Source organism: Branchiostoma floridae, chromosome 16, assembly GCF_000003815.2.
Source record: "Branchiostoma floridae strain S238N-H82 chromosome 16, Bfl_VNyyK, whole genome shotgun sequence".
NCBI lineage: Eukaryota > Metazoa > Chordata > Leptocardii > Amphioxiformes > Branchiostomatidae > Branchiostoma > Branchiostoma floridae.
The window spans coordinates 1,480,687-1,492,244 of NC_049994.1; the positions used below are offsets into that span (position 1 = coordinate 1,480,687).

Consider the following 11,558-nt stretch of genomic DNA (forward strand, 5'->3'; position numbering starts at 1 on the left):
CCTACACCTCATTGTTCATTGTATTATAATACGTTATCACCTATTTGTGTAACTACGTCATTGGCCCCGTCTTCTGACTGGTATCAACATTGCTTCGACCCTAAACTTTATTTGCATAGCTTCTAGACGTGGTGGCAAAGTGCTGTTTACGCTAATCTGCTTATACGAACAGGAGCATGAGGCTGTTGCTGTACATGTTTCTTTGTTCGGCTGTAGTTATCTCAGCTAGGTCACAGGCAGTATGGAACCCAGGTGTTCCCGACGCTACAGGCCAGTTCAACTTCTTGGCCTCCTTATTCAGCTCGAAAGAACATCTTCAGCAGAAACTTGCCGACACCATCCGGGATTTTAGCACCGTGAACTGGACTGATGTCTCCATCACCGCCCAACCCACCGCCAACATCAGCCAGCAGTGTCAGAAGGATGTCGCACAGTACAAAGCAGACCTGTCCCATGGAAAGATGTATGCCCTGCAAAGTAAGTGAGGTCCACATCTATAGAGTTCAGTAAAGTTGACCTGAACAAGGAACACTCGTTCCCTCATACCGCCCACTGTTGTGGAGACGTTCGTTCAATAGATCAAATATAAGATAAACCAAGTGACCGTAGGTAACATACTCTGTGACCTAATTATGGTTTATGTCGGTTGTGATGTTTTCTATGGTGTATAACTCGATGTTTATATCGCATACAGAACACATCACATCAACTTATACAAAAAAATACTTAAAAGCTACTAGTAACATACCTATCACTGTCAAATTTAAAACACAGTCCTGTACGCATTAAAAGCGAAATCAGCGTCTCAATCGATCGACACCAAATGAAAGCAACAACACAACTTTACAATGGATACCTGAGGCGCAAAAAGTGGGTCAATAACAGCTGTGGACAGCTTTCAACACGACCCCATATCTGCTTTGAGATAAGTAATTGCCAAACGCCATCGTCTATAGGCCAGCTGTTCTACAATACCAGGGAAATAGGGGCGACATCTCAAATTATTACATCGATGATGAAAACAGCTACCGCGAAAAAAAATGATCCCAAGGATCAAACACGTTCTAGCCATAAAATGCATTTGACTATCAACCGCGCAAAATGTTAACAGTATGCTATGTCAAACCAACCTCAATATTGGAAACGCAAAGCCCGAACGAGATGGCATATTCCGACGAGGACAACATCCGCTTGACGGTATCAAATTACTACAAGGCTTAAAGCACAATCATAAGGAAGACCTGAACCACTATACCGGACGGCGTAGGGGTGAAAGCTGAAATGATTACATCCATAATGAAAACAGCTACGGCGAAAAAAAAATAACGTGCATCATTTCCCAACCGAGTACAGACGACATGCCAATTCATATGCGATTGCGGCATACGGAACATAGAGATATAGGTGCGAACACTCAACGCACAAAGTGATTACAATACTCTGTTACTGGAGGTTACCCTCCAGTGTCACAGAGTAATAAGGATTAGGTCTATGGAATGGAACACAGACTGACAAACTGCCAGATTACTGGAGTACATGACTGTCCTGAGAGTCCTGATGTCTAGCTTCATACACCAGTTACTATCAATTTTCTTCTTACAGTGACTGTTAATTAAAGGTAGGGAACATCCAAATTTCGATGTCTACCAGTACATCTTGGACGCGGAGAATGGTCTAGTCTCGATCTCGCGAGAGAATATTATGAGACTAGACCAGGCTTTTAAAACATGACTACTTGTAGTTATCCGTATTTGGCACCAGCTACAGCCCCATAGATGAACGGCAGTAGCGGTAATTCCTCAAGCAAGCCTCAGAGTATCAAGTTGGGCATGACTATCAGACGGAATTTAACGCGTGAAAATGCCATGCACCAAGTGTTTCACAGAAGTATTAAGGTAGCAGAACACAGTTTTCCGCCTATGGGGATTTCTATAGTTAAGGACCCCAAGGTGAGGTGGTTCGACGACTCAAAAAAATACACCAGGGTGCAAAAGTAATTAACGAGAATTCAATATGTTGGAGTTCAGGGTAGAATCTACAAAATATGTGAAAATGAGCTTAAGTTTTTCTGCTCGTTTTCCCAGAAAGAACACTTTGAAATGACCCCCAGTGGAGGTCACCATACTGCAGCCGACACACGGAAGTAGCGGGAACCGGATTCGTGCGCGAAATTCTACCCAGCCAAACAAACATCGTAACCAAACTCATATGGCCTCAAAACTTACATGAGGGTCTGCATGGGGGGTCCTGACAACGCTTTACGCTAAATTCGGGACGGTCGACAACGCTTTACGTTAAATTCACGAAGGCCGGCAACGTTCAAGTTACGCTAAATTCAGAAAGGCTGACAACGGTTTACGCTAAATTCTGGAAGGCTGCCAACACTCGACAGAGGCGGGGACGTGCTCCGCAAGAAAGATTGAAATTTTGTGTTTGAGGTTGACACGTCACATCCCCCAGCCATGATACATATTTTACGTCGATGACCGAAGGTGAATAGAGTGGCAAAGGAGATCCAGCGAAATTTTGAATTCTTGACCCTCTATAAAACGATATTTCGTGCATTTTGATGGGCAAATTTCTATTAGCAAAACAGTTCTTTGAGGTTGACACATCCCCAACATATTTTCAGAATTTCGAGTGCCAAAGGCGCGAGGCGGCACAAGGAGGACCATGGAAATTTTGAAATCTTGACCCTCTAAAATGATATTTCCTGCATTCTGATGGGCAAATTTTGCTGGCAGGTTAAGCTTACTTCAATGACATTTCTATTTGCAAAAAAAAAAGGTTTTTGAGGGTATATACCATATTTTACCATGTCGATGACCGAAGGTGAAAAGAGTCGTAAGTGAGGTCCGGCGAAATTTTGAAATCTTGATCCTCTGAAACGCAATTTCCTGTGTTTTGAAGGACTAAATTTACTGGTAGACTACGTTTCGACTTACGAAATTTGGGAGGCCAGGCTACGATTTACGGGTAATTTTTAGGCTAAATTACGCTTTACGTGAAATTTTTAGGCTAGATTACGCCGTACGTGAAATACACTGGCTACGCTTTACGGTAAATTTTCCATCCTCACTACGAATTACGTGAAATAAAATAGCTTACCCTACGAATTACGGGAATTGTAAAGGCCTGCCTACGCCTTACGGAAAAGAGCATGCAGACCCTCTTACATATTCCTCTGCTATCCACCACAGTTTCCGACTCGCTGACGTGCACAAATTTCTATAATGGCTTTTCAAGAACTGCGACGCCCTATTTTGTGCCCGACCTACTTTTGTCCACGGGGGTCGCCCATAAATACTGTGTTATACGACCTTAAACGCTGAGGAGATAAAGATGAATACTGTGGAATTGTATATCTCAATGGAATGAAAACTATCAATTTATTCTCTGACCTGTTGGGTTGCCTTGAAATGCAATGTTTCAACTTGTTGAAAATATGCACAGGTTCTAAGTGTAACTACATACGTTAAACCTTAGACAATCCACATGCCAGATCTGAGGTTATATAAATGTGACGCTTTATCTTATTGTCATACGTACGCCCCTTTAAGTAATTGGAACAAACGCAAAGCAAACATACTGTCTGATCTTTGCCCTGTCACTTTTATATAAGACAGCAGATGGGAGTCGCAATAATGTGACCACCCTCTTTAAAAGTTGTTGACTGTACATGTTGATGTACATGTTGTACATGTAACGTTACATACCAGGGCTGTATCGAGCTTTAGTTCTTTTCCGTCCCACTCATTGTTTGGGATCCCTTTATTACATTAGCCGAGAAGGTTATATTTTCGGTTAAGGCCTCATGTTGTGTCCCTATATGTAGGTCAACAGCATATAACTCAAGAAGCTGTTTATGGATTTTAATGATATTTGGTATTTGAGTAGCGGTTGCAAACAGGAAGGTCGTGTTCGAAAATGGTTGGCGTAGCCTTTTTCCGTCAGAACGGTAGCGGGCAGAACGTGGGCGTCCGCTTTCTTGTGAACAGCATAACTTGACAACCCTTGAATAGATCCTGATGATATTTGGTAGGTGGGTGGGGGTCAGAAAAACAAAGGTCAAGTTCGATAATGAGCCCCCTAGTGGCTGCCTAAGGTACTGCAGCAAAACTTTTAATTTTGACACTTCGTGTTCTGGACATGCTGTTTATTATTATTACTATAGTACTAGTATCTCTGTATTCTTTAACCAGGGTAGCCCATCTCAGTGTAAAACACTGCTTTACAGTAGGGCCCTAGAAGACCTTATTGCAACATCAGCACATACATGACATGTACAAAATGGAAAAACATAACTTGACAGAGCCGTAATCCATATTCATCATAATCCATATTCCGGTCCGGTAGCAAGGTAAGGTTTTATCAGTTTCATGTCATGTCAGATTTTGTTAACGATGGGGTGAAATTTTCCGTCCCAACAAACAGAACACAGTCCTGGTACACACATTAACCTGCACAGCACCAAAATGACAGCACCTCCTCTCTCTAACAGTGCTGGACGCAGGTGGAAAACCTCCTAGTGGAATCTTGGGCGGAAACCTGGTCTGGGCCGGTAGCTACTCACAGTGCGTGAACATCACCAGGAAAGGATACAACATCACCTTCGATGGGAAGTTCTACATGGCCACGCTGGTACCTGTGGTGGGTATTTGATTGTCTGAACCAATATTTATTCACGAGAAGATAAAATTGACCTGCAGGCCGCTTTTTATTGAGGTCATGAGGAAAGAGGTGCGGTGAGATAAAATATAACATTATAGAGCACATCATTTAAGTCCTATATACCATTCTATATACATGGTAAATATATATAGTAGAAAAAAAGCTAGTTTCCGTTCGTTTTCATCATTGCCATTACTTCAAAAGTCTCCTAAAGCAGATTTGGAGCCGTACGTGTGTAGACGCTGCAGTCGTCGAGAAAACACTAGAATAAAGTGCGAAAGTAGAGGCCGCCTTTTCTTATGGCTTACAAGGATGCTAACCAATGTTTTTGTCTCCAGGTCGGCGGCGGAATAGCCGGGGTGACTAAGTTAACGATCGGCGTTTGTGTGCCCAGCTCCTGTAATCAACATGACGTCATTCAGACACTGGACGGCAGTAAGTCAGGCATCGAATCTCGCTCGTAACTCAAACTGTCGATAGAACATATTTATGATATGCCGATTCGTAATTATACATATATACAGTACACTGCACTTCTCATCAATCATTTTACTAATTCTGAAATAGGTGATTCAGTACAGTACCTTATATGTTAGATTGAATAGAGATGTACTTGCGTCTCAGCCTGATACTTTTTAAACGAAGACAAATGTTCTTTTCAGGTATCTACTGGCGTTTCTTTGTACAGCAGGGAATACTGCAAGTGACGTCAGCCTATTCACAGGAGTCCCCACCAATCCAGAATGTCACTATTGCTGCGATGTGAGCATGTTTGAAATCTTCTGTTTGTATGTGGCTGAAGACATGGAATACTACCTGTTTTCCTACATAGTCCACGTTTATTTGATTATATAGGTGACATTCCTGGGACCCCCGAGACTGATGCGGATTGAAGGTTGATAAATGACTAAACACACCGACTATGGTTTACCGAACAGTATACTTTTTTATTTTATCTTCTTTCACATCTTTATCTTTGACTTTGGAATTTACGTCGGCATTCCATGAAATAATTGTTAGTTTTCTGACATTTTGACGGCATATATTTGCTCATTGCACAGCCGCTTTGTACGATTTACATTGTGGTCTCAAACTATTTTTTTTGTACAAACTACTAACAATTTTTCTAGCGCAGATGTCATCCATATAATCAAATCAATATGGCCTAAGGATAGATGCCGAAGACATTGAAGACTATAACTACCCTCTTCCAACTTATAAGACTGGTATGTCTGTCCCCTCTGTTCTTTGTACAGCTGTATCTGCAGTGTTCTCCTCCTCCTCATTGCGATGGGAACCGTCTATGACGTCATCATCCACCAACCTCGACTGATGGCCATTAAACTGCAAAAGGTAAACAGACATCGCAGAACCATCATTCAATAGTTTAAGCTTAAGTGCGCCTTTGAAATCCGACTCTAAAGACTTAGGGAACAAACTGTATGTAAATAATGCACACATCTCTGGTGTCACACCGGCAAAATCATTGCCATGAGATGTTGACCGTATCAATGCTAAGTTGAAATTCTTTCAGGAGTCAGAGAACTCGTCATTGTTTTGACCGTTGTGCTATGATGATCTAAGTGGATCATTTCAGTTGTAGAGGATTTAGTATCATCGAATAGCCATGTAATAATTAGATGACAATTACACAACATTCATAAGATTTACTCACTTCAGTGCCTCCTGACCTGTAGGTCAGCAAGATCTCCCTCTCCTCCGGTCTTGGGCAACCATCTGGATACTGTCCAAAGTATGGTTAAAGCACTCCTGTTCTTTCACCACTGTTCGTCTCTTTGTGTTCCTCGGTCGGCGTTGTTTCCTCTTTCCTTTTGGCGTACAGTGTAGTGCTATTCTTGCCATGTCATTTGGTTCTTTCCTCAACCAGCGCGTGTCCAATTCATTTCCGTCTTCTCCTGAGGATGATGGTTCCATATACTCTCGTGATAGTGACGCATGTTGACGTAATGTTGCAGGAGCGTGAAGCACAAGATTCTGACGTCGCCGTGACATTACCTGACGAAAAGACGCTGCTGGTGAACCGTCTCACACACAAGGAAACCCACGCAACCGAAGAAGGTCCGAATAATTGTTATCGATGTTTGAACCCCTTCTACGATCCTTAACGTTAAAACTATCACAAATCGACATCATTTCCAACCAAATCAAATGGCTAAATTCCAAACAAGTCGTAGCTCTTTCATAAAACATGTGATATCAGTTGTGAGGATTTGATATATCTTGAACTGCTCCATCTTCCACAGGTATGACCGGCCGTATCCTCCTGTGCTTCTCCCTCTACACCAACATCGGGAAGCTCCTCAGCACCAAACAGGCGCCTGGCAGCATCAAGTGTCTGCACGGCATCCGCTTCATCAGTATGAGCTGGGTCATCCTGGGACACACTTACGCTTTTGCTGAACCGAACGTCGGTATGTAGATTTTGGCGATGTCTCAGGGGCTAGCCTAAGAGGGTAGTGTGCGTCCGTTTGACAAGAATTCACAAAGTTCCGCAGGCATGTCAGGAATTTTCCACGCCTGCGTGTTTGCATCATCCCTTTAATTTAGAGGGAAATAACTCGGGAATGGGTCGACGGATCTTCATGATGTTTCGAATGTAGATAGCTTCAAGGATGCCTTACATAATTAAATGCTAATCATTAAAATCAGGGGCTAATTATTGAGGACAGTTTAAAAATACACTGCATTTCATTTTAGAATACTAAAAAAATATGCCATATGCTTACTGTTAAGCATATATCCGATTGGCCAATATTCCCGAAATTCAACAGCAATTTGTCCGCGCGTGCGCAATTGCACCATCCTTTTGAAAGGGAATAACTCGGGAAGGGGCTAATTTGCATAATTTATTAGTACAGTGTATTAAGCCACAGTTTTTCATAATACTAGACAGACTGTCACTTAAACATATGTAACTTGAAAAGGGAGAAATATCTACAAACATCAATTATACAAATTGTTACCTAGTTTACATGATTAATGAGAAATAGTTATTATAGTGTTAAATGACGAAAATTCCATTCTTGGGACATTTGGCAGCAACATGTACGTTAAGTTGAACATGCAGACGCAAGTCATGCATATTAGGGCCTAATTTACATAAGTTATGAGAAAATGCTGAATAGCTTTCTTTGCTAGGACTCATACTTTTAACACATTGTTATTTAGGTAGGGGAGATGATCAACTGATACCTCATTTGCATAATAAATGAGAAGCATTTACATGTATAGTAGGTCACTCATCACAATAGATCGCCTTTCCTGTTCACAGCAATGCCCTACAAACATCCGTCACGTAAAACAATCTTCATACATACGGCCAGGCGAAAGTATAGATATAGCCGACCCGCGGGAGGGCTGGGACCGAGGGTGATGCGGAATACACCGTGTATTGTATTTTACTTATGTCACACCCACAACCCACTTTTTGATGCGAAATGCGCCAAGTTGAACAAATTTGGTGCCCTCGAACAAAAAGTGTTGCAACAGCAATGTTCCAACGTCCGAATCAAGTATTCGAATTGCCAACCGTGCCACACTCGGCCCGCTCGAAATGGTTCGATTTGCTCGAAGGAAGCCTGTGTGATACGCCTTTCGAACCTGTGCGATACGGAAGTTATGGCCCCTTCTGGAACACCCGTATCGAACGTTTTCGCGTCACAGGTATGACATAAAATACAAATACAACACACCTACAACGACAATCATTATAAACGATACAATCGTCGCCATGGCAATCGTTTTCATCGCCACACTTTTTGCGTGTTTTATCCAAAACTGTACATAAGAGTTTCAGTCTTTTTCGGTTCGCGGGGTAATCCCCTCAAAAAGCCGGGATCTGTGCCCAGGGTTGAGCAATAACCATAAGCAGTAATCATAAAACAATATAGATACGGCCGATTTGAGCTTTCATGAATAAATAAAGGTTTAAAAAAAATACTCCCTGTTGAACTCCTATCGTTTATGAAAACCTCGTCCTCTTATTGAACATATTGACAAATCTGATTACCAAGAAAAGCAGTCCAACCTTTTGAAGTGACATCAGGTGTGTGCGCCGGTGTATGTGTGTTTGTGTTTGAGTGTGTGATGTACTAGTACTAGTGTGCGTGTGCATATTGTTGAAATTACCACATAAATAACGTTACCCATGCAGAATGTATAGTTATGCTACATGTGGTCGATCTTTAATTTCAGACAACTCACTGCAAGTCTTGGACGCCTTGCAAACATTTACAATTCAAGCCATCAGTAATGCCTTTGTTGCTGTGGACTCGTTCTTCTTCCTCAGGTAACAAACAGCTACCATGTAAACAGGTGAACGTGATTCAGTTGCATGTTTCAAAAATTGCTCCTAGATGTATATAACGGGGGCCGCCCTAAGATGCCCGCCTTTTTACGCGCTCGAACTCACAGCGCTCCATCACTAGTTGCCAAAGAGTGGTCAAGTTTTGATCAATGAATTTTTAACACATTCATCTAAAGACCATACTTGAATAAGGAAGGTATGCATACTGTTCATGAACCCTTCACCCTCCGCGTTACAACTGGCAAACACCGAGGTGACGTTATCATGAATATGAATTCCGATTTTGAGCTGCGTTAAACAGTGCGCACTAACTTGCCACGCTTTTGGAATTTGCTCTCTTCAGAAGCTGGTGACCAATTTCTAATTTCAAAAAACTTCTAATTTTATGATATCTTAGCTTTCTTTTGACAGTAGAATTGTGATTGTGTGTGCTTCTTGTCTCCCGCGAGGAGGGCTAAATCTTTCACAATCCAGGTCGTGTTTTCATGGGAAATGGGCGAAATGCACTGAATGCGGCGGCCCGACTAACAAAATTATTACGAAAAACGACAACGCCAAAATCATTAAAAAAAACTCTGTATACGTATTGGGAAACATATTCGACATCACTCTGTGAAGTTTCATTTTTATAGACGGTACGAATCATTTGTTAGAGTAACAAATCTTGTGGGCGTTCGCTCGTCTGCCACCTGTGGGGCCACACTCCCTGGGGAAAACAACGACGGTGATGCTTATGTTGTTTTTTCTTTTTTCAACAAACATTTGAAGACCAATATTTGTAGTGTTTTGTGAAGCTTTATTTCTTATGTGTATGACAGTTGTGTGGCTGTTTTTTACTGGTTGTTTATTTATGGACACGAGCCACCAATACCTAGTAACAGGTGACCACAGTGATTCGGCGCTACCAACATTATTGTGAAAATTCTGTCTTCAAAAAAAAGGGAAGTAAATATGTGTAAAAAAAAATTTAATACAAAAAAAAGCTGTTTGTTTGGACTTGGTTTATTTACCTTTCTAATCATCATAGTCAGTGGCAACAAACACGGCGTACTTATGCATAATAAGATCAGCAAAAAATCCGGGCATCTTAGGGCAGGGCGCATCTTAGGGTGGCCCCCGTTAAATCCTTCTGTGCCTTGCAATAGACACATTATACAATCTGGTCGTTTCGCATCCTCAAAAATCACGTAAGTTATATAAAAAACCATGTTCTATCAGGAACACCTACTCCGGGAGGGGGAGTCAGAACTTCTACAAATCATGACCCATCAGTTGACCAATTGTTTACAGTCATCCGTCTATTTATAAAATCTGTCTCGATATATCTTTGTACGTTTTTTGTCCAATGGCGTTGCTAACATAAATTGATCTAACTTGAGTATGCCATCATTTTGTCTGTATTTGTTTATTTATATGTTTGCCTAATAAAACAAATCAGGTTTTCACATCTTCCCTTCCAGTGGAGTCCTGATGTCATACCTTCTAATCAAGCAGATGGAGAAGTACAAAGAAAAGGGAAAACCGGTTCCATACGGGATGGTGTATTTCCACAGATATTGGAGGTGAGCTATCTAATTTGAAACTTTAACATATTCGATGTTTTCTATTTTAGTATCGTATCTTTCTATAAGCTTCCTTGTTTTTGGCGACGCCTCAGGGGCGAACTAAATGGTATATTATTCTGTTCAGTCTGCACGAATTCTAGGAATTGTACAGGTATGTGTCCACAGGGATGCTAGCCCATAAGAATGTTTGGAATTCCAGTCAGAGAGCCAGTCTTGGGCAGTGCTGCTGATATTCCAACCGCTGGCAGAAATTGGGCCATGCAGCCTCCCTTTGGCCTAGAGGCATTCGGCCTAGAAAACTGGGACAATAGGCCGCAGATTGATGGAATGCCAGGAAGGGGGCAGTGCACGTTAGGCAGGACCACTGGCATTCGAACCATGCAACCATTGTTGGACAGGGTCACTGGATTTCCAGTCAAAGGAGAACTAGTCTAGTTTTTGTTACGTATAAGTAAAACCATAAGGCCAGGAACATTCTACAAACTATGGTACATCAAAGGAAGTTAGGTACTGAACAGTGTGGCTGGTGACCAGTAGATGAAAATGTCATATAAAGAACAGTCCTGGAACACAATTGCTTTCATTCTGCAACTTCAGGTTGACACCTACATACATGTTCGTCTTGATGCTGTGGATGTGGGTGCTTCCCTACATGTTCTCTGGTCCATTCTGGCCGCTAGCTCCTGACGGGCTGGATCCATACTGTGAGGACAACTGGTGGACAAACCTACTGTATGTCAACAACGTGGTCAACTCTGATAGGGAGGTAGGCAGATGTTTGTTTAGTTTTACGTGAATATGGTGTACAAGACAAACGGCAAGTAAAATCTGAGGTGCTTGAACAACAACATGTTCATTTATATCTATGTGTATTCTCCATGAATGTGCTATGTTTAAAGTGTGTTCATATAAGTTGGTTTCTCTCCCTCTCCTTAGTGCATGGGGTGGAGCTGGTACTTGGCCAATGATATGCAGTTCTTCGTCATCGGAGTTCC

The 11,558-nt window shown here is 41.9% G+C and overlaps 1 protein-coding gene across 1 annotated transcript in view; it reads left to right on the top strand.

The window, feature by feature from the left end:
* The first annotated feature begins 176 nt into the window (after positions 1–176).
* The window catches only part of LOC118403425 (nose resistant to fluoxetine protein 6-like), a 15,574-nt gene continuing 4,192 nt past the window's right edge, over positions 177–11,558 (top strand). The window contains exons 1-11 of the mRNA XM_035802137.1: positions 177–477; positions 4,502–4,650; positions 5,010–5,106; positions 5,334–5,433; positions 5,928–6,024; positions 6,648–6,750; positions 6,936–7,103; positions 8,887–8,980; positions 10,459–10,560; positions 11,161–11,329; positions 11,500–11,553. Of these exons, the coding sequence (XP_035658030.1) occupies positions 177–477; positions 4,502–4,650; positions 5,010–5,106; positions 5,334–5,433; positions 5,928–6,024; positions 6,648–6,750; positions 6,936–7,103; positions 8,887–8,980; positions 10,459–10,560; positions 11,161–11,329; positions 11,500–11,553 (1,434 nt within the window). The remainder of the gene's footprint in view (positions 478–4,501; positions 4,651–5,009; positions 5,107–5,333; positions 5,434–5,927; positions 6,025–6,647; positions 6,751–6,935; positions 7,104–8,886; positions 8,981–10,458; positions 10,561–11,160; positions 11,330–11,499; positions 11,554–11,558) is intronic.